The sequence below is a fragment of the Molothrus aeneus genome, chromosome 31, assembly GCF_037042795.1.
Source record: "Molothrus aeneus isolate 106 chromosome 31, BPBGC_Maene_1.0, whole genome shotgun sequence".
Lineage (NCBI taxonomy): Eukaryota > Metazoa > Chordata > Aves > Passeriformes > Icteridae > Molothrus > Molothrus aeneus.
In genome coordinates, this window is record NC_089676.1 from 3,277,752 (window position 1) to 3,305,543 (window position 27,792).

Below are 27,792 nucleotides of genomic sequence, written 5' to 3' on the forward strand. Positions count from 1 at the left end.
AAATGGGGAGGGGAAAAATTCCATTTTAATTGGATTTTTGTGGCCTCGAAATCCCTCCGGGTTTGGGATTTTGAGGAAAAATCCCATGGGATGCCCCAAAATCGTGGACAGGGTTTAGGGATTCCTGCGCTCCATCCCAGAAGGGCTTTTCCCACCTCAGAAATTCCACAATTTCGGTAAAAATTGGGATCTGGGGCCACAGCATCCACCCAGAATTCCAGAACTTCCTGAAATCTGCGTTTCCCAGGAGAATTCCCACGGTTTTTTGAGGATTCCCAAAGAACAAACACACAGATTGGTCTTAAATGATCAATTTTATTCCCAAAAAACGCCAGATTTGCCATTCCAGAGGGAAGGAAGGGATGGGATAAAAACGGGGATTTGATGAGGCCGGAGCAGCTCCTGGAGATCACTCGAAACCTCTGGAAAAACAGAAAAAAAATGGGAAAAATGGGGGGAAAAAGGGAAAAATGGGGGTTAGAGGGGCAGAAAAACCACCTGGATGTTCCTCGGGGAGCAGGAATTGTCTCCCTGGAACACCTGGATCTCACCTGGATGCCCCCAGAACCCCCGGAATTCCAAATCCCTACCTGACCACGTGGGCGATGTCCCAGTTGGCCTCCAGGGTCAGGGGCCCCTCCAGCTCCACGCCCTTCTCCGTCACCGTGGCAACCTCGTACTGTGGGAAAAGCCTGGAATTCCTCAATTCCCGCCCGGAATCCCACGGGAAAAAACCCTGGAATTCCCCTAATCCCCACCCGGAATTCCACGGGAAAAACCCCAGAATTCCTCAATCCCCACCAGAATTCCACAGGAAAAACCCCAGAATTCCTCCGTCCCAGCCCTGGGATTCCATGGGAAAAACCCTGGGATTAGCATGGGTTTGGGGTGGATCCCATGGATTTGGGGATGGATTTTGGGATGGATTTTGGATACAAACCCTATTAGAGGAGCGAGCATCCCTGCAGTAGAGCACCCTCAGGCAGCTCCAGCAGCTCCCAGGACTGGGATGGGTTTGGGATGGATGGATCCCATGTATCCCACAGATTTTGGGATGGGTTTTGGGGTGAATTCCCGGGATTTTGGGATGGATTTGGGATACAAACCCTGTTGAAGGAGCGAGCATCCCGGTAGTAGAGCACCTTCAGGCAGCGCTCCAGCAGCTCCCGCGCCTCCTCCCGCGTCGGGAGCCGATCCTGGTCCCGGTCCCGCTCCAGCTCCGCCCGCAGCAGCGGCTGCACACGGGTTGGGAATAAAGGAAAAAAACAATTAAAATCAGATAAAAAAAAAAAAAAATCGATTAAAAATTAACGAGCTAAAAAAGAAAAGAATCAATTAATAATTTAATGATGAAGTAAAGACCCGAGCCCCGGCTCACCTGGGCCAGGTAAGCCCCGAATCCCGTGGCCAGCGACGGCGCCTCGTAGGCCACGCCCAGCATGTCCACATATCCCAGGAAACTGCGGAACAACGGGACAGCGCGAATCACCCCGGGAACCGGGAATTCCCTTGGGGAAAGAGCAGGAAGCACCCCAGGAAAAAGCAGGAATTTCCCTGTGAAGCAGTGGGGAGCACGGCAGGAAAAGGGAGCAGGAATTTCCCTGGGAAGAAGGAGAAAGCCCCGGAGCTGCCGGCGCCGGGCTCCTCACCTCTCCCCGCCGTAGACGCCGGCGATGAGCACGGTGTTCCAGAGCGGGTTGATCTTGGAGCGGCGGTTGTACAGGACCCGCGTCAGCCACGAGTGCAGCGCCCGCGGGCTGTAGCTATGCCCGTCCCCCAGCAGCTCCTCGTCGATCCTGTAATTCCAGGGAATTCCGGCCTTGGAGATCAGGGATTTGGGGATTGGAGAGCGGGAATTGGAGAGCAGGGATTGGAGAGCAGGGATTTGGGGACTGGAGAGCAGGGATTCGGGTATTGCAGCAGAGCAAAAAATGCCGCTGAATCTGGGGATGGAATGCCAGGAAATTCAGGGATTTGTGCTCAAGGAATTCCAAAGAATTTGGGGATTTTGTGCCCAAGGACTTCAGAGGAATTCATGGATTTGTGTTCAAGGAATTCTGGGATTGGTTCTCAAGGAATTCCGGGATTGGAGCAGAGGAATTGTGGGGATTGGCGCACAGAAAAGATTGCGGATGCGAAATTCCCATATTCCCCTGGAATTCTGGGGTGAGGACTTTGCAGGAATCAGTCAGGGATTTGGAGATGGGAAATTCCCAAATTCCCGGGAATCAGCTGGGGATTGTGGGATGGGTAATCTCGGAATTCCCAAGGCATTTTGGGCTGGGAATTCCCGGGAATCGATCTGGGATTTTGGGATGGGGAATCCCTGAATTCCTGGGAATCTTACACCATCTGCTCCAGGAGCTGCCGCAGGTGCTGGAAATCTGCCAGGTCCCCGGAGGCTCCGAGCACGGTGGAGTCGTTGACCTTGAGGAGCCGGGAGATGCCCCGGAACCGTGCCAGGGATCCGAAGGATCCCACCGTGTCCGCGGCCAGCATCACCCCTCCGGAGAACTTCAGCCCCAGCACGGACGTCCCGGTCACCATCGGGCTCCTGGCACACCGAGATCGGGGTCACACCAGTGTGGGTCCCAATCACACCAGTCCTGCTCCCATTTACCCCAGTCTGGGTCCCAGTTACACCAATCTTGGTCTCAGTCACTCCAGTTTGGGTCCCAGTTTGTCCGTTCTGCGCCCCTGGAGTCTCCCCGGCATTCCCGGATTTTCTGCCCCTTCCCTTTCCCCCTCCCCAGTACTCCCCAGTTCTGCTCCCAGTTCGCCCCCCAGCCCTCAGAGACACTCTTCAAATGCCCCCACTTCCGCTCCCCCTCCCCAAATCCCCTCAGTCTCCCCATTTTCCTGCCCCCTCACGGACTCCCCCCCCAGTCTCCCCAGTTCCCCCCCATTCCTCCCCCCATCCCCCATCCCCCTCAGGACCCCCCACAGGACCCCCCACAGGACCCCCCCCATCCCCCTCAGCCCTTCCCGCGCCCCCGCTGCCCTCACAGCGTGCGGCCGGCGGGCAGTGCGGCGGGCCCGGTGCCGGTGCCCCGGGGGGCGATGTCGGTGTGTCCCAGAGCCCGGGGGATGTACGTTTGTCCCGGGGCCGGGCCCCCGGCCCAGAACGGCGGCGGCGCTGCCCCGACCTCCATCTTAGTCACGCCGCGATTGCGCCTGCGCTGCGGAAACGCGGCCTCTCCCCGCCGCCGTAGAGTGGGCGTGGCTTCGCCGCCATCTTGAGCGCGGCGAAAACACCGGCCGGTTCCCTCCTCAAGATGGCGGCACCACCACGTGACGCAGCACCGGTGCGGTGGTGGGCGGTGTTTGTCGTGCGGGGCCGTGCCCATTGGGCGGGGTTTGTGGTTGCGCCGGCCAATCAGTGGCGAGGGGCGGGGCCTGAGCGAAGGTAACAGGTTGCGGTGGCTGCGGCGGGAGCGGGCGGTGAGTGGCGGGGGGGGGGGCGGGGAGGGACCACCGGGAAACGGGGCCTGGGGACGCCGGACCCGGGCTGGGGACACCGGGCAGGGGCTGGGGACACCAGACACGGCCTGGTGACACCGGACAGGGCTGTGGGAACATCGCAGAGGGATCTCGGGACATCGCACAGGGGCTGGGGACACCGGACAGGGGTGTGGGGACACCGGACAGGGGCCGGTGGCACGGGAGGGGGTCCTGCCCCCTGGGCGGGGGCCTTGGTGACACCGGACAGGGCACTGGGGGCACCCGGCAGGGCGCTGGTGGCACGAGAGGGGGGGCTGGTGGCACGGGACAGGGCACCGGTGACACCGGAGAGGGCGCTGGTGGCACCGGACAGGGTCTTTCCCACCGGGCAGGGCGCTGGTGACACCGGAGGAGGCGCCGGTGACACCGGAGACGCTCGTGGAGGCACGGGAGAGGGCACTGGTGGCACCGGGAGGAGACCTGGGGACGCGCAGAGGGCGTTGGTGGCACGGGACAGGGTCCGGGTGACACTGGCGGGGGTTTGGGTGACACGCAGAGGGGCCTGGGGACGTGGGACAGGGTCCCGCTGTCCCTTTATGGGGTCCTGTCCCCAAGGAAGGGGTCCTGGTGTCCTTTAATTGGGTCCTTCCCTATGGAAAGGGGTCCCATTGTCCCTTTTTGGGGTCCCATTGTCCCTTTTTGAGGTCCCAGTGTCCCTTTATGGGGTCCTGCTGTCCCTTTGTAGGGTCCCAGTGTCCCTCCATGGGGTCCCAGTGTCCCTCTATGGGGTCCCGGTGTCCCTTTTTGGGGTTCTGTCCTGTGGGATCCCCTCAGAAAACCCTTCCCGACCTTTCAGGGCAGTGCAACTTCTGCCTTTTATCCCTTCAATATTTTGGGAAAAATCCAGGGGGATTTTTAGAGCCTCTCCCCAAATCCAGAGGATCCCCAATCCAAGGGATCCCAAATCCAGGGGTTTTGTTCCTTTTTGTTCCCGGTTTTTGGGATTGCTCCGGGCATTCCCAGACTGGTCAGACCGGTTTGGGATCATCAGAATTCCCTTTCCCTGGGCAGGATTTGGGGTTTCACCTTTTCCCTGCGGCTTTTTGGGGCCAGGGAGGGAATTCCCGGGGGGAATGTGTGGGATTGAACTCGGAGCGAATTCCTCGGGGCGGGAATTTCGGGGTGAAATCTGGGATGGAACTCAGGGCAAGCCCAGAGTGACCCCAAACCCCGCAGGGATTTTGGTGTCCAGGTAATGGGATCGTTCCCGGTTATCCCAAAGGAATGGGATCATTCCCGGTTATCCCAGGGAATGGGATCGTTCACGGTTATCCCAGGGAATGGGATCATTCCTGGTTATCCTGAGGAATGGGATCATTCCTGGTTATCCTGAGGGTATGGGATCATTCCTGGTTATCCTGAGGAACGGGATCATTCACTGTTATTCCGAGGGGATGGGATCATTCTCGGTTATCCCAAAGGAACGAGATCATTCCTGGTTGCCCCAAAGGAATGGAATCATTCCCAATTCCCAGTTATCCTGAGGAACACGATCATTCCCGGTTATCCCAAAGGGACGGAATTATTCCCGGTTATCCTGAGGCTTTTCCGCTTTTCTGTGCTCGGGAATTTTATCCCGCGGGCTCTGGTTCCAAGGGTTCGATTTCCCTGGAAACCGACACCTGATCCCGCGCTGGGAGCGGGGTCGGGATTGCCCCGGGCGCGGGTGGGATGGGATTTCCCAGGATTTGGAGTCGATGATTCCCAGGATTTGGGGTCGATGGTTGACCTGGGAACTCTGCCCAAGGCTGGGCTGGAATTCCTGGAATTCAGCTCCGCAGGGAGCCCCGGGAGCAGCTCCTGGGGAATGATCCCAATCCTGAACATTCCTGATCCCAAATGTCCCGATCCCAAATGGAAATCCCTCTCCCAAGCCTTTTCCCAGGGGAAAGATCCCATTCCCGACCCTTTTTCCGGATGAAAATTCCCATTTTTCCAGCTGTAATTCCCTCTCCCCCTTCGATCTCCGCCCCTGCCCGGTTTCGGGTTCCCAGGAAAACGGGAAAAACTGGAAAATCCGGAAAAGCCGCTCCCGGTTTTTGGGCGCGGCTCCAAATTCCCGGACTTTGGCCCCAAACAACGCCCGGGGGAGGAGCCGAGGGTGGAATTTTGGGAGAGATAAAAAAAAAAATCCCCCTGGAGGCAAAAAAAAAAGGAATGGTTTGGGATAATTAATTTGAGATGGTTTGGGATAATTTTGGATAATTAATTTGGAATAATTTGGGATAATTTGAGATAATTTATGATCATTTAGGATCATTTGAGATAATTCGGGATAATTCAGGAATTCTTTGGGATTAATTGGAACTCGATTTGGGCCCCAGGGACTCGGGAATGGGGCAGAATTTTGGGAAAACCTCACTGGGACCATTCTAAGTATTGGGAAGATCCCAAACCAGCAATTTTGGGAATATTTTGGGAAAATTTGGGATTTTTTTTCCTTTCTTTCCCACCCTTGAGCAGCTGGATTTTTCCCTCCCATTCTCCATTCTCAAAATCCCAAATTCCCTTTTCCTCTTTCAGGAAGAGGGGAAAAAAAAAAGGGAAAAAATCCTGGAAAAGGAACTCCAGTTTCATTTTTTTCCCCAGATTTTCTGGCCACTCTGGGAATTACAAAACGGCTTTTTCTGGGTCGGAGCCACAAAGGCTCTTTGTGCTTCCCTGGATCCTGGCCAGCCAGAAAATTCCCAAAATTCCACCCTTCCAAAGGGGCCGGGATGGCCCCTCCTGATTTTTCCCGACCCCATTCCCAGGGAAATTTCCCATTTTGCGGGGTTTTTTAGGCCCTAAATTCCCTTTTCTGCTTTTTTTCCCTCTGGTTTTCCAGGAAAATCCCCAAAATTCTGGTTTTTCTCAGCCCCAAAATTTGCATTTTACTGCTTTTTCCCCATTTTTTCAGGCCCAAAATTCCCTTTTCCTGTTTTTTTTCCCTTTCAGTTTTCCAGTGAAATCCCAGAAATCCTGGGAGAGCAAAGGAGCAATTCCTGTCCCAGATTTCCTCATTTCGGGAATGTCCGATCCTCTCCCGAATTTCTGGAAAATCCAAATCCTCTCCCAGTTTTCCGACCCTCCCCCATTCCCGGTTTTTCCGGAGCCATCTGGGAACATTCCCAACCCCCTCCCCCCCATGGATTCTCCACCTGCTCCAGGATGGAGCTGGGATGGATCCAAGGGTTGGGGATGGATTCGGGAATTTGGGATGGATCCCGGGATCTGGGATGGATCCTGGGATCTGGGAAGGATCCAAGGGTTTGTGATGGATCTCAGCCCTTCCCGGTTATCCTGACCCCTCCTGGCCTTTCCAAAGGTCTTCCCTGGATCCCGGAATTCCCATCGGGATCGCTCCCGGCCCCGCCCCGGCCCCGCCCCCGCTGCCCTTTGGCCACCTGGAAAAATTCCCGATTTTCCGCCGGCGCTGCTCCTGCTCAGGTCGGTTCCTGGATTTCCTAGATTTCCTGGATCCCGGGGATTTGGGAATTTGGGGATTCCACTCCCGGGATCCTTCCCCTGAAATTCCAGGGATTTTGAGATTCCTGGGATTTGTGGTGATTCCAAAGGGACGGCAGGATTTGGGGATTTGGGGATTCAGGAATTTAGGGATTCGGGAATTTGGGGATTTAGGGATTCGGGAATTCCGCTCCCAGGATCCTTCCCCGGCCATTTCAGGGATTTGTGGGGATTCCGGAGGGGCAGCAGGATTTGGCCCGGGATCCTTTTCCCCACTCCCATCCCACGCTCAGCTCGATCCCTTTGGGATTTTTTTGTGGATTTTTTGGATTCTCCTGACACTTCAGACCCATCCTGGCATCCCAAAATCCCCAATATCCCAACAAACATCCCCAAATCCTTAACTAACATCCCCAAATCCCAACAAACATCCCCAAATCCCCTTCCCCCTCTCATTCCGCAGCTCCTCGCGTCATTCCCGCGAAAAAAAAAACCCCCGGGATTTGGGGTAGAATCGCGGCTTTTCCAACCCGAAATTTCCGATTTTTTCCCAGCCGCGGCTGCTCCCGGGAAAAAAAATCCCGGGATTTGGGGCCGATTCGGGGCGGGCTCGCGGCTTCTCCGTCCCAAAATTCCCGATTTTTTTTCCCGGGGCTTCCAGAGGATTTCTGGGATCGAGGGCGGGGGGAGGTTCCGTCCTCGCGCTGTTCCCAAAATGTCACCGCTGGTCCGAAAAACCGGGAAAAAACTGGGAAAACACCGGGAACATCAGGGGAAACGGAAAAAAAGGGGGGAGGGAAAGGGGAAGACAAGTGAAAAAAGGGGGAAAATGGGGAACGCCGGGGAAAAAATAGGGAAATCGGGGAAAAAACAGGAAAAAACGGGGAGAAAAGGGGGAAAGCGGATAAAAAATGGGAAAAACCGGGAAACTGGGAAAAAATGGGGGGAAAGAGGGAAACCTGAAATAGAATGTGGAAAACTGGGAAAACCGGGGGGAAAAAGCGGGAAAAAAGAGGAAAAGCAGGGGAGAAACCGCGATAAAATGGGGAAAAAACCGTGATAAAATGAGGGAAAACCCGGGAAAAACGGGGGTGAAAAAGAGGAAAACCGGGGAAAGAACCACACAAAACGGGGGGGAAATGGGGAAAAAACGCAAAAAATGGGGGGAAAAGGGGGAAACTGGGGGGAAAAGCGCAAAAAAACGGGTGGGGGGGAGGGAAACGGGGAAACCGGGGGGAAAATGGGGAAAAATGCCAAAAACCGGGGAAAACCGAGGGAAACCCATTTTTCCCCCCCTAAGGAGCCCGAATTCGGCCCGGCTCCATGGCGGAGCAGCCGCTGGACCACGGCGTCCAGATCCGCTTCATCAGCGACCTGCGGGAGCCGCGGCGCCCCCCGCGCTCCTCCCGCGGCCGCGGCGGCTCCTACGGCGTGGCCGTGCGCGTCCAGGGCATCGCCGGGCAGCCCTTCGTGGTGCTCAACAGCGGCCAGCGCGGCCGAGACAGCTTCGGGGTGCAGATCCGAGGGGGACACCCCGAGCCCCCCCCGAGCGCCCCCAAAACCCGGCCCCACAGCGGCTCCGAGGAGGAGGAGGAGGAGGAGGGGGGGGGCGTCGAGGGGGAGATTTGGGATGGGGCGATGCGCGGGGGGCGCGGGTTTTCGGAGCAGGAAGGTTCAGGGGGATCTCGGGGGGTCCCAAAAGTTTTGGAGAAGGAGTTGGGGGGAGTTCAGGGCGTCCCAAGATTTTCAGAGCAGGAAGGTTCAGGGGGGTCGCGGGGGGTCCCCAAATCCTGGGATGAGGAACTGAGGAAGGTCCCCAAATCCTCGGATCAGGAAATTTCGGGCGGATCCAGGGGGGTCCCCAAATCTTGGGATGAAGAAACTTCGGGGCGGCCTCGGGGGATCCCAAAATTCTCAGATCAGGACCCGGGAAGATCCCGGGGTGCCCCAAAATCCTCGGATCAACACCTGAAAATCGCCAAACCCTCGGAGGAGCTGCGCCGATCCCAATCGCACGGGGACCTCAGCGCGCCTTTTCCCAAGAGCGGGGAAAAACCGGGAAAAAGGGATGCGGAAATTCCCAAAATTCCTGGGGATGTGGACACGGAGCCGCTGCGCTCCGTGGATTCCTTGATCACCAAATTCGACGGGAATTTGCCCCGCGGGCGAGCGGCGCGGAGGTTCCGCGGCCCCGGGGCGGCTCCGAGGAAGCGCTCGCAGAGTTTGGATGCGCGGAATTCCCGGGAATCTGCCGCGATCCCGCCCCAAATTCCCCAAATTCCCGGCGGGTTTGGGGGCGTGGAGGAGCAGAGCGTGGAGATGCAGGTATCGGGGGGGGGGGAATTCCTCAAAAAATGGGGATTTTTTTTTCCTAAAAAATGGGGGCTTTACATGCAAATTGGGGTTTTTCCTGATTTTTTTTTTTCCCTATAAAATTTAAGGAGTTTTCCCATTAAATTTGTGGGGTTTTCCGATGAAACTAGGGAGTTTTACCTAGAAAATTGGGAGCTTTTTCCCCATTAAATTTGGGTTATTTTCCTATGAAATTGTGGTTTTCCCCTATAAAATAATGGGTTATTTTCTTATGAAATTCTGGTTTTCCTCTATAAAATAATGGGTTTTTTCCTATAAAATTTGGGGTTTTTTCCCCCTCTGGAATGCGGGATTTGGGGTTTTTTGTTGGAATTGAGGGTTTTTGTTCCCTGCTGAAGCTGAAATCCACCCCGGACCTGCTGCGGGACCAGCGGGAATTGGGGGGCGGCGAAAACCCCACCGAGCTCATCTACAGCATCCTAAAGGAGGGGTGAGCCCCCAAAACATCCCAAAAATAGCCTCAAAAGGCCCCCAAATCCCCCCGAATTTCCCCCAAATGCCACAAAATCCCCTCGAAACCTCCCTAAAATTCACCAAAATCCCCCGAAAGTGCCCTAAAATTCCCACTCCATGACCGCAATTCCCCCAAATTTGGGATTTGGGGGAATCCAGCAGCAATTCCTGCCCTTCCCTTTTCCCATGACCCCGTTCCCAATTCTTTTCCCCCAAAATCCGACCCCAAATCCAGGAGCTCCGAGAGCGAAATTTCCCTGAAAAGGAAAACCTCGAGGCTGCTGGGAAAATTCCAGGAGCTGGCAGTGAGTGGGAAAACTCCAGGGGTTTGGGGTTTGGGATTTGGAGTTTGGGATGGGTTTGGGATTTGGAGTTTTGGATTTAGGATTTGGGATGGCTTTGAGATTGGGGATGGGTTTGGGTTTGGGCTGGATTTGGGATGGGTTTGGGGTTTGGGATGGATTTGGGGTTTGAGCTGGATTTGGGATGGGTTTGGGGTTTGGGATTGGGGATTTAGGATTTAAGATTTAGGATTTGCAGTGGCTTTGAGATGGGGGAGGGGTTTGGGATTTGGGAGGGATTTGGGATGGATTTGGGATGGATTTGGGATTTTAGGAGGGGATGTCCCCAACATCCCAAATGTTTCCATATGTCCCAGAGTTCCACGGTGGCTCCGGACTCACCGCAATCCCAAATCCTGCGGGAGGCCCTGGACAGGAAATCCCAGGAGCTGCAGCGGAGCCAGGCCCAGTAATGGGGTCACCGGTGGGGGGATGGGTTTGGGGTCACCCCATTGTCCCTTTGGGGTCACCCCCAGGGATTTGGAATCCCCTAAAGGGTTGGGGGCAGGTTTGGTGTGGCCCTTTGGAGTTTGGGGTCACCCCTGGTGTCCCTTTGGGGTTTGAGGTCCCCCAAAGGGTTGGGGGCAGTCTTGGGTGGCACTTTGGGGCTTGAGGTCACTGTGGGTCCCCCTTTGTCCCTTTTGGGGTTTGGGGCCCAAAGACCCTTTCAAGACCCTCTAGACCTCCCTTAATCCCCCCCAAACACCCCCAAACCTCCCCTAATTCCACCTAACCCCCCCAAATCCCCTCTGAACCCCAAAAAAAACCAGGAACCATTAATTCCCCCCAGAAAACCCCAATAAGCCTCAATTTCCCCCATTAACTCCTGATTTGCCCCGTTAACCCTTCATTGCCCAGGCTGAGCGAGCTGAGAGCCGCCAAGGAGGCGCTGGAGGCACGGCTGGGCCACCTCGAGGGGCAGCTGCTGGCCACCGACCCCAAAAGTGACCCCAAAAATGACCCCGACACACAGGACCTCTACCAGGTACCTCTAAAAACCTCAAAAATGGGGAAAATTAAAAAAAAAAACCCACAAAAAAAAAGCTCTAAAAACCTCAAAATGAGAAAACTCCCAGTAAGAACCACACACAAAAAAAAAAAGAAACACCAAAAAAACCCCAAATCCCAAATTTCCCGTTCCCAGGATGTTTTGGGGTTTCCCCATGTCCCAAATCCCGGTTTTCCCATTGCCAGGAGCTGCAGGAGTGCCGGGAGCAGCTGCAGGAGGTTTTGGGGTCGCGGCGGCGCCAGGAGCGGGAGCTGCAGGCGCTCAAGGGGGCCCTGAAGGCCGAGGTGGCCGCGCACGATTCTGACCTGGAGCGGCTCCGGGGGGAGATGGAGGCGATCCGGGCGGAGATGGAGCGGGTCTCGGAGGTGGGAATGTGGGACGGGAATTCGGGGTGGGAATTCACGATGGGAATTCGGGACGGGAATTTGGGGTGCGAATTTGGGATTGGAATTTGGGATGGCGCTGGGAATCCCAGGCTTTTCCCCATATTCTAAACCTCTAGAATGGGGGAAGAAAAGGGGAAAAAAAAATCCCCAGTGGAACATGGGAAAAACTGGGGAAAATCCCTCTGGAATTTCCACAGACTCAGCGCCGATTCCATGGATATTTTGGCTCAGAATTCACGGGGAATTTTTTTTTTCCTGGGGGAATCTTGTCAATTCCTTGCAGGAGAAATCCAGCCTGGAGCAGGAACGGGAAAATTTGGGAATGCAGCTCCGGAATCTGCGGCGGGAGCTGGAGGAGAGCGCGGAGGAGACGGAGCAGTGGCGGGAAATGTTCCAGAAAAACAAGGAAGAGCTCCGGAATTCCAAGCAGGAGTGAGTCCCAGAGCCTGGGGTGATCTGAAATCTGGGATTTTCTGGGATTTTCCGAGATTTTCCAGGATTTTCATGATTTTCCACTCCAAATCCCAACAAAACAGGGTCGGGGATTTTGGGATGGAGGGAATGTTGGAATGTTGGGAATTGTTGGGATTTTCCAGGCTGCTGCAGGTGCGGCTGGAGCGAGAGGAGTTGGAGGAGGAACTCCGGGAGCTTCGGGAGCGATTCCAGGCGGCGCGGGAGGATCGGGATCGAGCCCGGAGCGACCCCCAGGAGATGGAAAAGCTCCGGAAGGTGCAAGAAATCCGGGAAGTTTTATCCCAAAATTCAGGATTTCCCCCCCCAGATTTGTGACTTTTTTTGGGTTAAATTTGGGATTTTTTTCCCCAAAAATCCATTTTTTTTTCTCTAAAATTTGGGATTTTTCTCAGGAGCTGGAGCAGGCCCGGAAGGATCTGGAAAAGCTCCGGGGGGAGCGGGACGAGGCTGCTCAGGTAAGGGGGGGAAATCCCAAAAATTGGAAATTTTTTGGAAATTTTTGGGACTTTTTTGGAATTTGGAGTCCCAGATTTGCTCATTGTGGGCTCAGCCAAAGTTGTCCCAAAAAATTAAAAAGAATTCCTACAAAATCCCCCCCAAAAGCCTTTAAAATAAAAAAAATTCCTCAAGAATCCCCCAAAATCCCCCTTGGATGCCCCAAGGCCCAGATTTCCCTGGAATCAGCGCTGGAGGCATCGGTGGAGGCGCGGAAAGTTCTGGAATCGCGGCTGGAGGAATCCCAGGAACAGCGGGAAAACTGGGAAAGGCTCCGGGAGAAAGTGGCCGAACTGGAGGTGCTGGGAATTCCCAAAAACCCAAAGAAAAATCCCAAAAAATCCCCCCAAAACCAAAAAAACCCCACCCAAACCTCCCCCAAAAATCCCCAAAAAACCCAAATCATCCCCAAATCCCCCAAAACGCGTCGGGGTCTGCGGCAGGCGGAGCGCGCGGCGCTGGCCGAGTCGCTGGGATCCGGTGCGGAGCGGGAGCGGGATCTGGTGTCGCGCCTGGAGCGCTCCCAGCGGGAGCTGCGGGATTTGGGATCGGCCCTGAGCGAGGAGCGGCACCGGCGGGATCGGCTCAGCCAGGAGGTGCGGGAATTCCCAGAACTCCAGCGGCTTTCGTGGGATTTTGGGGGGTTTTGTGAATTATTGGGGTTTTTTTGGAGGGGTTCTTTCCTGGACTTGTGAGGTTTCCCTGCGGGATTTGGGATCGGCTCTGGTGGGATCGGCTCAGTCAGGAGGTGTGCGCAAAGATTCCAGGGATTTTCATGGAATTTCGGGGGTTTTTCACTGAATTTCAGAGGTTTTTTTGTGGCATTTTGGGGTGGGGTTTATTTGGGGAATCTGGGGGGAGTTTGTTTTTTTTTTTCATTGAATTCTGGGGGTTTTCCACGGAACTTTCAGCTTTTTTCATGGAATGCTGGGATTTCCACCCCCCAAAATTTCCACCCAGATCCCAGTTTTGGCACCATCCCACAAAATTCCCAATCCCAAAATTTCTGTTTTCCAGCTGGAGCAGATGACGGCGGAATCCCAGAGCTCCCTGGCCTCGCTCCGATCCCAACTGGAAGAATTCCAGGAAAAATCCCGTCGGGAACTCACGGATTCCCAAAAAATCGCCCAAGACCGCGAGGCTGAGGCAGAAAAATTCCAACAGAACCTCGGGAAGCTCCAGGACGAGGTTTGTTGGGAATCGGAGCTGAGTTTTCCAGGAATTCTGCGGATTTTTTGGGAAAATCCGTCCGGGAGTTTGAGGAATTTTGGGGTTTTTCCGGCAGGTTTCCCGGCTGAAGGAGACAATCCAGGAAAACCGGGAGGAGCGGGATCGGATCCTGCTGGACAAGGAGCTCCTGCTGCAGAGGCTCCAGGAGCTGGAGCAGGACCTGGAAAATCGGAAGCGATCCCAGGAAGAGCGAGCTCGGCATTCCAAGGCGCTGGAGGTGGGGATTCCTGAAAAAAAAAAAAAAAATCCCAGAAAACTATCCAAGAAATGGAAAAAAATTTCCAATATCACTCCCAGAAAATTCCTCCTAAAAAATAATGGAAAATTCCTAAAGAATTCCCAGAGGATTCCCAGAAATTTCCCCAAAAATTCCTCCAAAAATTTTTCCAAAATTCCCAGAAAATTCCCTAGAAATTCCATCCCAAATTCCCATCAGGAAAAATCCAAACGTCTGGAATTGGAGCTGGATGAGGAGCGGAGCTCGGTGGAGCTGCTGAGCGAGAGGGTGACCCGGAGCCGGGATCAGGTAAAACCCAGGGAATTTTGGGAATTCTCATCTTGGCAAAAATTGAATTCTCCCAGAATTCCAACCCCCGCCCCCGCCTTCAAGGACCCATCTGAAAATTCCAGCTGGGAATTGTTAGCTGGGGCGGGAATGGGGATGGCATTTAAAGAGGTTGGGAAAAGGGATAAAGATTCCCAAAGGAATTCCCAATTTTTGATGTTTGGGTGGGGATTTGGGGATTAAATCCCAATGGATTCTGGGCTTTTCCCAAACTTTATTCCCTCCTTTTTCCGCAAAAATTCCAAGGCATAAATGGGGCATAAAATGGGAATTTTTTCCAATTTTTTCCCATTCTTCCAGCTGGGAATAATCCCAGGGATCCTTTTTCCACAATTCCTGGAGAATCCCAACGCATCTGCTGATCCCATTCCTGAAATCCATGGGAAAATACATGGAACATCCTGGAAATTTGTGGATTTTTCTGGTTTTATTCCCAGATCGAGCAGCTGCGGGCAGAGCTGCTCCAGGAACGTTCGAGCCGCCAGGACCTGGAATGTGACAAATCCTCCCTGGAGCGCCAGGTGCGAGAAATCCCTGGAAAATCCTGGGAAAATTCCCAGGAAAATCCTGGAAGAATCCCAGGAAAAATCCCTGGATCCAGCCTCGAATCCTAGTGGGAATGGCCATGGGGGAACCCAGATTCCATGAGGAATTCTGGGAAAAGGATCCTTGGGAATGGGGTCATGATTCCAAAGAGTTTTCCCAGTTTTTTCCTGCTTTTTCCCTGCTTTTTCTGGTTTTTTTTTTCCTGTTTTTTTCCTGTTTTCTCCAGCTTTTCCTGCTTTTCCTTTTATTCCCAGTCCCAACTTCTGGGGTTCTCTGCCCTCTCCCAGGGTGTTTTTCCTGCAGTATTCCAACAAAATTCCCACTTTTCCTGTGCAGAATTCCCACTTTTCCTCACAGACAAGTCCCAGAATTCCCACTTTTCCCCACCTTCCCGACTCCTGGAATCCTGCAAAGAATTCCTGGAATTCCTCCCCATTGGGAAACTTGGCAAAACCGGGAAGAGCCCCGGGATCAGGGGGATTTTTGGGAATTTTTCCCAGAACAAGGAGCTGAAGAACCGGTTGGCCGCATCCGAGGGGCAGCAGCGACCCGGGAGCAGCCGGAATTCCCAGCTGGAATCGCAGCTGGAAGAGCTCCGGGAGCAGCTCCAGGCCGAGGAGAGGTGCCCGATCCCAAATCCCAAATTTTTCCAATCCCAATTCCCACATTTTCCATAATCCCAAATCCCATTTCCCAATTCCCAAATCTCAAATCCCAATTCCCAAATTTTTCCATAATCCCAAATCCCATTTCCCAATTCCCAAATCTCAAATCCCAATTGCTAAATTTTTCCATAACCCCAAATCCCTTAAAAATCTCCCCAAAAAATCCTTGAAAATTCCTTACCAGTTCCTGAGAATTGCTTAAAAATTCCTTAAAAATCCCTTAACATCCCTGGAATTCCTTAAAATTCCGTAAAGATTCGTCAAATCCCACTCCCAGGACACTCCAAAGGGTGGGGAATCCATGGAATTCCCATTTTTCCACAGGGAGAAGAGCGTCCTGCTCTCGTCCAACCGGAAGCTGGAGCGGAAAATCAAGGAATTGTCGCTGCAGCTGGACGAGGAGCGGCAGAGCAGCAGCAACCAAAGGGACCAGGTGGGGCTGGAATTCCTGGAATCCCATGGAAAAACCTGGGCTAGGATCCAGGATTTATCCCGAAAATCCCATCTGAGCCATGACAGGGAACCCTGAAATGGTTTGGGCTGGTAAAGATCCCAAAGATCCTTAAAAATTCCATAAAAATCTGAGGCCAGTGACATTCCCACCATCTCAGGGGTGGGGAATCCATGGAAAAAATGGAGCTTGGATCCTGAAAATCCCTAAAATCCCAACCAAGGAATTCCTGGAGTGATTTGGGATGGAAAAAAAAAAAACCCCAAATCCTTAAAAATTCCTTTAAAATCCCTAAAAAAAGCTCTAAAATCCTTAAAATTTCAAGGCCAGGGCCAGGCCTGGGCACCTCAGGATTCTCCCATAATTCCCAAATCCCAAATCTGACCCTGTATCCCGGGAATTCCCAGCTGAGCCTGCGGGTGAAGGCCCTGAAGCGCCAGGTGGACGAATCCGAGGAGGAAATCGAGCGCTTGGAAAACGCCCGGAAAAAATCCCAGCGGGAGCTGGAGGAGCAGCAGGAGCTCAACGAGCAGCTCCAGCGGCGCCTGAAATCCATGGAAAAGGAGGCCTGGTAAGGAATTCCCAGCTGGAAAATTCCAGAATCCATGGGAAAGGTCCCTAAACCCACGGAAAGGTCTGAAGCCCATGGGAAAACCCTGAATCCCAAGGAAAAAGTCCTAAATTCATGGGAAAGTATCTAAATCCATGGAAAAGGAGGCCTGGTAAGGGAATTCTGGTTTGGAAAAGGCTGGGAATTCCATGGGAGAGGCTGGGAATTCCATGGAAAAGGCTGGAATCCTCACCCGCAGGCGCCGCGCCGTGGACTCGGCGCTGCAAGACGAGCGGCTGAGCTCGGACGAGGAATTCGGATCCGCAGCCATCGCCTCCCTCCTGAGCGAGGCCAACCTGCAGGCCAGCTCCTGCTGAGCCTGGGAGGGAATGTTGGGAATGCCGGGAATGCCGGAGTCATCGTCATCATCATCATCATCATCATCATCGAGGCCGGGATCGGTTCCGGGCTCATCCCTGGGACAGCCCCCTCCTGCTGATTCCTGGGAATTCCAGAGCTGGGATTGAGTCCGGGATCAGCCCTGAGGTCAGCCCTGGAATTCCGGCCAGGATCAGCCCTGGGCTGCGGCTGCTCCATAGGAAAAAATTCCCAAAGCGAGGACATGAAGGAAAAACAGCTGGGACCCCTGTGGGAATCCTGGGATTTCCAAGGATTTCCCAGAATTTCCGGGTATTTTTAGGGATTTCCCATCTCCTGAGGACACTTTGGGGGAACCCTGGGATTTCCCCATTCCAGGAATTTTTGTTCCCACTCGCTCCTGAAGATGTTTGGAATAAAATCCAGCAGTTTAAGGGCAGCAGGGTCTGGAATTTTTGGGAATTCTGGATGGGAATTCTAGGTAGGAATGTTCATGAATTTTCAGGAACTCTGGGTGGGAAATTCTTGGAAATTTTGGGGAATTCTGGGTGGTATTTGGGAATTCTGGGTGGGAATTCTTAGGAATTCTCAGGTGCCACCTCTGTCCCCCGATGTCCCCCGGTGTCCCTGTGCCACCACCCCCGCAGGGCCGTGCCCGGGGCCCGCCCCGCGCCCGCACAGGTGACACCGGGATGTCCCCTGGAGCCACCCCTGTCCCCTGCGGCCACCTCCGGCCGTGTCCCCTGCGGTCGCTGCGTGGCCACCGCCCCGGAAGGGCCCCGCCCGCTGCCCCCCCAGGTGCCACCGCTGTCCCACCCCGGAAGGGCCGTGCCCACGCAGGTGGCAGCGGCGTGTCCCCAGCAGGTGCCACTCCTGTCCCCTGCGGTCACTGTGTGGTCACCGCCCAGGGAGGTGCCACCGCTGCCACCTCTGTCCCCCTGTGTCCCCTCGTGTCCCCTGCAGGTGCCACCTCTGGTATCCCCTGTGGCCACCACGTGGGGAGGGCCGTGCCAGCCCCTGCAGGTGCCACCGCTGTCCCCTGCTGTCCCCCGGTGTCCCCACCCCGGAAGGGCCGTGCCCGGTGCCCTCGGAGGTGCCCCCGGACCGGCCCGACCGGTCCCGCGCTGTCCCCACCCCTCCGTGCCTCAGTTTCCCCCCAGCCTTGAGGACATCCCGGGGACAGCGCGGCCGGAATTCCCAATCCCTGAAATTTCCCGGGAATTCCCGATCTCCACGGTTTTCTGGAAATCCCTGAAATTCCCCGGGATTGCCTCGGATTCCGCTGTGCCACCGCTGCCGGGGTTGTCCCCGGGGATGTCCCCAAGGTGTCCCCAGCTGGGGACACGGCCGGAGGACACCGCGGTGGCACCGGGGGGTGGGGACAGCGCCTGGCACGGCTTTGGGGACACGCCCGGGCCAGGCTTGCCACGGCTCCGGCCTTGGCAGGACACGGCCAGGGCGGGGCTTTGGCACCGCTGGGGACACGCGGGTGTGACATTGGCACGGCTTGGGCACACCCGGGTGTGACACTGGCACAGCCCGGCACGGCGCGGGTCACCTTGGGCACGGCTTGGCAAAGTTTTGCCCCAGTTTCCCCCCAGTTTTATCCCAGTTTCCCCCATTTTTTGCCAACTTTTATACCGATTTTCCCTCAATTCTATCCCAACTCTCCCAGCAGCTTTTCCCCTCTTTTTTCCCAATTCTCCCAACCTCCCCTTGTGGGCGTGGCCTCCGCGTTGTGGGCGTGCCCACATTGCCTCATTACCAAATTTAGCCATGCCCAAACATGGGCAGGACCCGGAGGGGGGGTGGCCAAACACCGCGAACAACAGCCGAACCCCGGGGGGCGTGGCCGGCGTGGGCGTGGCCACCTGGCTCAGGTGAGGCGGAAGTGGCGGCGGGGCCATGAACGGACTCCCGGGCTGGGCCGCGCTCCCGGAATCGCCGGTAAGGACCCCCCGGGACCCTTCCCCGCATTCCGAAATCCTGCCCCAAACCCCCCCCCCCCATTCCTGCGGCATTCCCAAAAAGTTCCTGGATCTTCCGCAAAAATCCCCGGGAAAATTCCTTTCCTTTGGCTCTTCCCGGAACTCCCGGGATTTTTTTCCTCCGTTTTGGGATCCCTTTGGCGTTCCCAGGATCCCGCTCCAAATTCCCAGACTCTTCCCAAAATTCCTGGATCTCTTCCCTAAAAACTTCGGGACCCTTTCCCGAAATTCCTGGATCCCCTTCCCAAAATTGCCGGGCCTCTCCTTTCCCCACTCCCGGAACTCTCGGGCTCTTCCCGCCCTCCTGGGAGGAGTTTGGGGGTTCCCAAATCCCTTTGGTATTCCTGGGACCTCATTCCCAAAATTCCCAAATCCTTCCCAAAATTCTCGAATCCCTTCTCTAAAATCCCCAGGACACCTCCCCAAAATCCCGGGTCCCTCGTTGTCCTCATTCCCGGAATTCTCGGAATTCCTGGGATTTTTTTCCCCCTCCTGGAACGACTGTTGGGGGATCCCAAGCCCCCTTGGAATTTCCGGGACCCCTCCCAAAATTCCCAAATCCTTCCCATAATTCCCTCGGGATCCTTTCCCTAAAATCCCCGGTACCCGTCCCCAAAATTCCCCGGTTCCTCCTTTTTGTCATTCCCGGAATTTCCGGGATGATTTTTTGGGCGATCCCAAATCCCTTTTTCCCGCGTTCCAACCTCAAACCCATCCATTTTCGGGATTTTCCCGGCTCCGTTTTCCAATGGAATTCCCGGGAATCTCTCCCCAAAATCCTCTCCCGAAATCACGATTGTTTTGGGAATTCCGAACCCCAGGGGGCGGGGGCATCCTGGAATTTTCCAGCTGGGATTTGAGGCGTTTTCCCAATTTTTTTCCCGGGTTTTTTTCCCGCTTTTCCCAGCCGGGCCTTGGGGCGGGGCTGGTGCATTCCCAAAAATCCAACCCCGCCCCAAATCCCAGGGAATTTGGGAATTTTGTGTCTCAAATCCCAAAGATCCCAGTTTTTTTTATGGATTTGGGGAACTCTGGGATTTTTCCCGGGATACCAGGCTGCTTTTCCCAGTTTTCCAGAGGGAAATTCCTCATTCCCAGCCATTTAAGGAGCAGTTTTGGATCGCTGGGAATTCCCAAATTCCCGGGGTTTTTTTGGGATTCCCCATTCCAGGATTTTTGGAGTTCCCTCCCCATCCTTCTAAGCTTTTCCCAAAAAATCCTTTGGAATGATGGAAAAAACATTGGAAAAATGGGAAAACTTACCTTGGGAATTCTGGGATGGGGTTGGGCTTTTGGGATTCCCCATCCCCGGAGTTTTGTGATTCCCAAAATTCCCATTCCCAGTGAATTCCCCCAAAAAGTCCCCCTGGGGTTGGGCTGGAAAACTCCCTGGGAATGAAAATTTGGGCATTTTGGGAATTTTCCAGTTCAGGGCAGGCTTTTCCCAGCAGGAGCTGAGCATGAGGCGCCCCACGGAATTCCCAGAATTTCCCAGCCTTGAAAACTCCCCCGGATCCCTGGAAGATTCTGGAGGGGGTCCCAAATCTGCCTGGAACCCAGAGGTGAGTCCTGGAATTTTTGGAAAATTCCCCCCCCCAAAAAAATCCGGATCTAGTGTCTCTTTTCCTTCCCTTTCTCATTCCCGATCCCAGCAGAGAAATCCAGGAAGGGTGGGATTTTTCCCAGATTTTTCCCGGATGTGTCCCAAATTTATCCTGGATTTCTTCCCAGTTTATCCCAGATTCTTTCTGGATTCATCCCAAATTTTTACCGGATTTTTACTGGATTTCTTCCCAATTTATCCTGAGCTATTCATTTGCCCAAAATGCTGATTTTTAGCCCCGATTTTAAACTGGGTTTAACCCTTAGGAGGCTGGGCCGGTGCTGAGGCTGCGCCTGCCCCGAGACCCCCCCGGGGAGCCCCGGCCCAAACAGAAGGTGCGGAAAAAGCGGGAATGGGGGGGGGAATTTGGGAATTTCATGGGGAAATTCTGGGAAATTCAGGGAAAAATGAGAATTTGGGGGGGAAATTTGAGAGTTTCGGGGAAAATTTGGGTGTTTGCGGGGGGGAAAGGCGAATTTTGGGGAGGAACAATGTGGGTTTTGGCATCATTCTGGGAAGTTTTTGGGGAATAGTGGTGAAAATTCGGATTGGGGGGAATGGGAAATCTGGGATTTTTATGGGAATTTTGGGGGGAAATTCCAGGAATTTTGGGGAAAACTGTGGGTTTTGGGAGGAAATAGGGATTTTTGGAGGTATGGGAATTTTTTTTTGGGAAAAAAGGGGAATTTTGGGGGGAATTCTGGGAGGAAATTCAGGCCTTTGGGGGGAGAAAGTGAAATTTGGGGTTTTTCTGGGAATTTGGGGGGAAAATCTGGAAATTTTGGGGAAAACTTGGGGTCTTGGGGGGAAATTTGGGATTTTGTGGGGTAAAACCAGGAATTTGAGAGAGGAAAATGGGAATTTTGGGATAATTCTGGGATTTTGGAGATGAAAATTCAGGATTTTGGGGGAAGTCTTGGCTTTTGTGGTAAAATCCAGGATTTTTGGGATCATTTTAGGAGAGAGAATTGTATCGTGGTTTTCCCAGCTTTATCCGCAGCAGGAAACAGCTGAAAATCCTGGGTTTTTCCATTAAAATCCTGGAATTTTCCCTCCAAATGTGGGATTTTCGGGACAATTCCCACCCGGCCACCACCCTGAGGGTGGCTGATCCCAATTCTGGGCATTTCCTGGGAATTTTTTCCTGAAATCGCCGTGTTTTCCCCCACAGCCGGTGGGCAGAGCCTTTGCCATGGTGGCCAAGAGATCCGACGGGAATTCCTTGGCCTCGGAGTGCGTCAAATCCAAGGACGGTGACGAGGAGATCATCAAGGTGCCCCAAATCCTGGGATTTCCGTGTGGAATTTTAGGGATAAAACGTGGATTTTTTTGGGATTTAGTGTGTATTTGAGGGACTCCAGGTGGAATTTTGGGAATTCCTTGTGGATTTCAGGGAATTCCACTCCTTGGAAACAACACAGGTGGGGAAACCCCTCCCAAAACAAACCCTGGAAAATTAAAATTTAGCAGGAAAATTCAGAGACAAAAAATTCCAGGAAATTTTGGGAAGCCTTGCCCCAACCCCTCTGGATCCGTTGGAATTCCCGGAGGGATTTAGGACGTTCCCAATCCCATTTCATTCCCGTTTCCATTCCAGGTTTACCTCAAGGCTCGCGCCGACCACGAGGAGCCGGTGACACAACTCAAGAGCGAAGTCCGGCACATCCAGGAGGTGAGATTCCCAGAATTCCACGAAATTCCCTGAAAATTCTGCAAAATTCCCACAAATTCCTGTAAAATTCCCTGATTTTCTCACAAAAGTCCCTGAGTTTACATGAAGTTCCCAAAAAATCCTCCCAAAATTCTCCAAATCTCGGCCCAAATTCCCCCCAGAACTCCCAAAAAATTCCCCTCAAAATTTCCCCAAATTTACCCTGAAAGTTCCACAGATTCCACCCAAATTCACTCAAAATTCCACAAAAATGTCTCCGAATTCCCCTGAAATTCCCACAAAATTCCCCCAAATTTTCCCTGAATTATCCCAAAATTCCCCAAAAGTTCCCCAGATTTCCAATTTTTATTTTCATTTATTTTCCTTTCATTGGTTTTTTCCCCATTTTTACTTGGACTGTTTAACCTTTTTTCCCCCTCCCAATTCCCTGAAAATTCCCACATCCCAAGAAAACCCCAACTTTTCCCTTTTTTTTCCCAGGCTGGGAGTGCCCTCAAAAAACTCCGTGAAGATTTGAGCACCAAACTCCAGACCCGGACGGAATTTCTGGAATTCCGGGAATTCCAGGAGAACTCTGAGGTAAAAAATTCGGGAATTACAAAAGAAAAAGAAAAGTGGAATTTTCCCCTGGAGAAACCATTCCAGAGGGATTTTGGGTGGAAAAAAGGGGATAATCCTAATTTTTCCGGTGGGAAAAGGGGAAATTCCCATTTTTTTTCAGGGAAAAAGGGAGGAATTCCCATTTTTGGGGCGGTGAAAGGGAAAATTTCCAATTTTTAGTAGGGAAAACAGGAAAATACCGTTTCTGGGTGAAAAATGTGAAATTTGGGATTTTCTGGAGGGATTTCACAGCTCCCAGGGATGATCCTGGAATTTTGGAGTTGCTATTTTGCCAAAATTCCCAAATTTTGCTCCAAATTGGGAAGTAGGAGCAGGTCCTGGAAATAAAAAAAAGGGGGAAAAATGGGGATAAATCCATAGAAATTTAGGAATAAATGGATTTAAATTGGGAATACATCAATTGAAATTTGGGAAAAGGGAATTGGGGAATTAGAAAAATTTGGGATAAATCCCGATTTTCCCCCTTTTTTCCTCGGATTCCAGGTGGTGCTGGAGAAGTGGAACCAGAGCTGCTCCTGCCGGGGAAATTCCCGGGATAATCCGGTAGGGAACAGAAAAAAATTCTGGAATTTTCCAGGACAGGATTTGGGTCGGGGTGAAAACGTTTAAGAAACCCGTTTTCCACCCAAAAATGGGGAATAGTTGGGGTTAATTTGGGAATATTTGGTGTTTTCCACCAAACTTTGAGTCCTGAAATTCCAAGTTTTAATTGGGATTTGGGAGGTTCGGTTTTTAGCCAAAAATCTCAGATTTTGTGAATTTTTGAGCTCTTGGAAAATTAAAAATTTGGGATTCTTGACCTCTGGGAAAACTCAAAAATGTGGGAATTTTTGACATCTTGGAAACACCAAATTTGGGGAATTTTTGAGCACTTGGAAAACACAAAATTTGGGAGTTTTGGGATGTATGGGGGACACTGGGGCCTTTTGGGGCCGTTCCCGCAGGAGGACCCCGAGGCCCCACGGCTCCTGTGGAGGCTCCAGGAGGCAGAAAAGCGGCACCAGCTGGAGCGGAGCGGCCTCGAGGTGAGCCTGGAATTCCCAAAAACCCGGAATTTCACCCAAATTCAGCAATCTTGGAGGAGAATTTTTCCCAAATTCTGGAATTTTAGGGGCAATTTTGTCCAGATTCTGGAATTTTAGAGGAGATGCTGGGGTTTTTGAGGAACTATTCCCCTTGGGGTTTTTGAGGGATCTCCAGGAAAATCCTCCTGCCAAGGAAAGTCCTGGAATGTGTCCTGGGATCCCGGGAGAGCCAGAATTCCTGGAATTCCTGGATTTCCCATTGCAGAGGGCGCTGCTGCGGTGCCAGGAGGATGCGGAGCGGGCAGATTCCGCCCGCAGCCGAGCGGAGACAGAGGTGGAGCAGCTCCAGAGGCTCCTAGCAGGCATGGAAAAGGTGATTTGGGATCAGGATCGGGGGGTTTGGGATCAGGAACCAGCGCTTGGATGAGTGGATTTGGGATTGGGATGAGTCGGAGGCCATTCCCGATATCCCACCCCATTCCTGATATCCTGACCCATTCCTGGTTTCCTGCTATCCCATTATCCCTGTATCCCATTATCCCATATCCCGTTATCCCGTATCTCATTATCCTATTATTATCCCGTTATCCCATATCCCGTTCCCCAATCCGCAGGATCACCGGGATCTCCTGGCGCGGATGGAGTCGGGACAGGCAGAGCTGGAGCGGCTCCGGAAGGCGGAAGGGGAGAGAGCGGCTCAGCAGGAGCGGTGGGAATTCAAGAATGGGAATTCTGGGAGTGTGGGAATCTGGGAATGGGAGTTCCGGGAGTCTGGGAATCTGGGAATGGGAATTGTGGGAATGGGGGAATCCTGGGAATGAGAAAATCTGAGGAATGCCCAATTCCTGATGTCCCGACTTGTTCCCGATATTCGAGGGTCTTTTGTGCTGGGCATTCCCACATTTTTTGGGACAGGCATTCCCAGGGTTTTTTTGGGGTGAGCATTCCTGGCTTTTTTGTGGTAGACATTCCCTTTTTTTTTTTTTTTTTTTAGTGGGAATTCCAGAGCTTTATGGCTGTGAACATTCCCAGTTTATTTTAGGTGAACATTCCCTTTTTTTTTTTTGGGATGAACATTCCCAGGTTTTTCTGCTGTGAGCAATCTCAGTTTTTTAGCTGAACACCCCCAATTTTTTTTTGGATGTGACCATTCCCAGGCTGTTTTTGGAGAAGGAATTCTGGGTTTCTTTTGATGTGGGCATTCCTAGTTTTTTTGGAGAGTGTTCCTGGAGATTTTTCCCGGTATTTTCTCAGCTCATCCCAGCTGGAGAAGGAGGTGGCGGGGCTCCGGGAGAAAATCCATCATCTGGACGACATGCTCAAGAGCCAGCAGCGCAAAGTCCGCCAGATGATCGAGCAGGTGATGGGAAAACTGGGAAAAATCTTGGAAAATCCAGGGAAAAAATGGGGAAAACTCTGGGGAAAAAATGGGGAAAAATTCACAGAGAAAATGGGGAAAAGGGGGGAAAAACAGGGGAAAACCCAGGAAAATTCTAGGAAAACCTAGGAAAAAACCTGGGAAAGAAGCTGGGAAAAATCTTGGGAAAAATCCAGAAAAAAAGGGGTGAAAAACCTGTGAAAAAACCCAGGAAAAACATGAAAAAATCTGGGAAAAACTGGGGGAAAATCTGTGAAAAACTGGGAAAAACTCAGGAGAAACCAGGGAAAAATCCAGGCAAAATCCATTAAAAAATCTGGGGAAAATCCAGGAAAAACCAGGAAAACATCCTGGGAAAAAATAGGGAAGAAAAAAGCAGGAAAAATCCAGGAAAAAAACCTGGGAATTGCCAATCCCTTGGAAATGTCCGGCTTGCAGCTGCAGAATTCCAAGAGCGTGATCCAGGCCAAGGACACGGCGATCCAGGAGCTGAAGGAAAGAGTTTCCTACCTGGAAGCAGAGGTGGGGCCCGGAATTCTGGGGGCTGGATCCGAGCTTGGATCTTTTTGGAATGTTGGGATCGGGGTTGGGAATGTCGGGATTGGGGTTGGGCTCCTTGTGGGGGTGGCTGGGGAACTGGGAATGGGGGAAAAGCAGGAAAAAGGCGAGAAAAGCAGGAAAAAGGGAGGAAAAGGTGGGGAAAAGGATGGGAGGGAATCAAGATCTAGAAAGTCCCACAAGACCAAAAAAAAAGCTGGAAAAAACCCCAAATTCCCACCCTGAGCCTGACCATTTCTGCCAGGATTTGGGAAATTCCTGGGAAATTCCCAACCCAACAGTGATATTGAGGATTTTGAGATGGAAAATTCCCCCAATCCTCATTTTTCCTGGGACAAACCTTCCCAAATAACTCAGGAGCTCTCCAGTCACATTCCTATGCTCCAAATTACCCCAAATCCCAGAAATTCCCATTCCGGGCACAGACGGACCATTCCAAGGCAGCTCTCCAGGGTTGGAAAATCCTTTCCGGATCCCAATTTTTTCTTTTTTTTTTTCCCCAGAATCTGGAGATGCATGACCGGATTGAGCACCTGATCGAGAAACAAGTGAGCCGGGGCGGGAGCAGTGCCCGCGCGCGCTCCAAGTCGGAATACGTCAGCAGGTGCAGCGGGAATTCAGGGATCAGGGTCAGGAATTCTGGGATCTGGGTTGGGAGTGGTGGGATTCAGGTTGGGAACTCCAGGATCTCTTCTGGATTTGGGGATTCTCCTTGCATTAGGCAATGAGCTTTTGGATTTGGGGCTGCAGTTTTGGAAGTGCCATCTGGATTTTGGGGATTTTCTTCTGGATTTTGGGGATTCTCTTTGGGATTTAGGGACCAACTTTTGGAATTTTGTGATGCTCTTCCAGATTTGGGTATAATTGAAATCTCCCATAATTTTTTCCATGTCTGCAGCAGATCCCAAATGCCTCCCACAGGAATTTTTAGGAATCCCGATCTCCCCGAAACCCTTTTCCCTGTTTTTTCCTACTGAAAATTCCTTTATTTTTTTTCCCCTTTTCCCAGCAAACGTCTCCCAGGCCCGAAGCCACTGCCCCTGATCCGAGTGGTGGAAACCTGAATTTTGGGGTCTGGGCCCAGCCGGATCCTTCCCCTTCGGAATGACCGGAATTTCCAGCTGGACTCAGAGCCCTTCCCGAGGGAAGAGGTTTGGGATCGCCCCAGGCACGATTCCAGGTTGGAATCGGGAATTTTCCCCCTTTTCCCAGCGATTTTCTGGCTCTTGCCATTCCCGTGTGGATTCCAGAGGTTTTTCCCAACCGGATTCCGGATTTCACCTTTTTTTGGGGAATTTCCAAATCAAAATCTTGGATTCTGCTTTTTTCCTGAAGGAAGATTCCAGAAAGCTTGGAGCCACCACATCGTCAACCTCCAACACCACCCTTGGACTTGGAAAATGCTCTCCCAACCCTAAAAATTCCATGTCTTTCCTGCTGAATCCTGTGTTTTTCCCACGTAATTCCCTGCTTTTCCCGCAAAATTCCATGCTTTCCCCCCAAATGATTATTGTTGAAATTCCCGCAATTTTGGGATTTTATTCCCTGTATTTATTTCTGTAAATTATCGGAGTCTCCGGGTGAGGTGGGGGATGGGCACAGGCTGGAATTCTTGAGAATTTTGGCCCAGGACTGCCCCAATCCCATGTTTGACCCCAGAGGCTCTAACCAGGATCCCTCAGGATTCCCTTGGAATTTTTAAATTCCTGGTTTTCGTATTAAAGATAAAAAATTCTGTCTGCTTTAAATCCCAGAAGTTGTGGTTGCTTGGAAAAGACTGGGAATTTTGGGGGGAAGGTGGGGGCTTTTTTCTGGGTTTTTTGGCTTTTTTGGTTTTCCCGGGTCCTGATTCCATGGGAATGGTGAAACTTTGGGATTGGGATTTTCCCAGTTTTCAAAACCAGGGTGGGGCTCAGGTAGGGAATTTGGGGATTTTTCCAGGGTTTTTCTTTTTGGCTTTTGGGGTTTTTGCGGGTCCTGATTCCATAGGAATGGGGTAACTTTGGGATTGGGATTAGGGTTTTCCGGGTTCCCAAAACCTGGGGCACTCAGGGTGGGATTTGAGGGGTCTCGGATTCACCTC

General features: G+C 52.6%; 3 protein-coding genes across 3 annotated transcripts; 2 read left to right on the plus strand and 1 right to left on the minus strand.

Moving 5' to 3' along the window:
- Positions 1–295: 295 nt before the first annotated feature.
- Positions 296–3,177, minus strand: PSMB4 (proteasome 20S subunit beta 4). Its single transcript, XM_066568186.1, has 7 exons — positions 3,007–3,177; positions 2,348–2,554; positions 1,650–1,796; positions 1,379–1,460; positions 1,107–1,235; positions 591–679; positions 296–422 (listed from the first exon to the last, which is right to left on the minus strand). Exons 1-7 carry the CDS (start codon positions 3,150–3,152, stop codon positions 410–412), a joined length of 813 nt encoding a protein of 270 aa, XP_066424283.1. The 5' UTR covers positions 3,153–3,177; the 3' UTR covers positions 296–409.
- A 213-nt stretch (positions 3,178–3,390) lies between these two features.
- Positions 3,391–17,303, plus strand: CGN (cingulin). The gene is given in 23 exon segments (XM_066568134.1): positions 3,391–3,441; positions 6,809–6,930; positions 8,249–8,559; positions 8,828–8,869; positions 8,872–9,273; positions 9,660–9,751; positions 10,010–10,079; positions 10,433–10,524; positions 10,974–11,100; positions 11,310–11,489; positions 11,794–11,942; positions 12,107–12,270; positions 12,273–12,439; positions 12,647–12,778; positions 12,923–13,075; positions 13,497–13,667; positions 13,765–13,926; positions 14,146–14,235; positions 14,712–14,795; positions 15,321–15,442; positions 15,810–15,918; positions 16,344–16,507; positions 16,746–17,303. Coding segments are annotated over 21 exon segments (3,078 nt in total). The 5' UTR covers positions 3,391–3,441; positions 6,809–6,930; positions 8,249–8,271; the 3' UTR covers positions 16,864–17,303.
- Positions 17,304–18,769: 1,466 nt separating this feature from the next.
- On the plus strand, positions 18,770–27,457 carry TUFT1 (tuftelin 1). Its single transcript, XM_066567993.1, has 13 exons — positions 18,770–18,811; positions 20,722–20,790; positions 21,627–21,728; positions 22,053–22,127; positions 22,608–22,706; positions 23,232–23,291; positions 23,693–23,773; positions 24,039–24,146; positions 24,388–24,482; positions 25,028–25,133; positions 25,590–25,673; positions 26,213–26,313; positions 26,719–27,457. Exons 1-13 carry the CDS (start codon positions 18,770–18,772, stop codon positions 26,771–26,773), a joined length of 1,077 nt encoding a protein of 358 aa, XP_066424090.1. The 3' UTR covers positions 26,774–27,457.
- The last annotated feature ends 335 nt before the right edge of the window (positions 27,458–27,792 follow it).

Bases quoted from the DNA above. Each gene is read 5' to 3' on its own strand.
- PSMB4 (XM_066568186.1), bottom strand. From the start codon at position 3,152: ATGGAGGTCGGGGCAGCGCCGCCGCCGTTCTGGGCCGGGGGCCCGGCC. The intron at 1,797-2,347 runs GTAAGATTCCCA...CTGGAATTACAG, and splicing joins CAGCTCCTGGAGCAGATGGT to GATCGACGAGGAGCTGCTGG. The intron at 1,236-1,378 runs GTGAGCCGGGGC...ACCCGTGTGCAG, and splicing joins TCGGGGCTTACCTGGCCCAG to CCGCTGCTGCGGGCGGAGCT.
- TUFT1 (XM_066567993.1), top strand. From the start codon at position 18,770: ATGAACGGACTCCCGGGCTGGGCCGCGCTCCCGGAATCGCCG. The intron at 23,774-24,038 runs GTGAGCCTGGAA...TTCCCATTGCAG, and splicing joins TGGAGCGGAGCGGCCTCGAG to AGGGCGCTGCTGCGGTGCCA. The intron at 24,483-25,027 runs GTGGGAATTCAA...GTATTTTCTCAG, and splicing joins AGAGCGGCTCAGCAGGAGCG to CTCATCCCAGCTGGAGAAGG.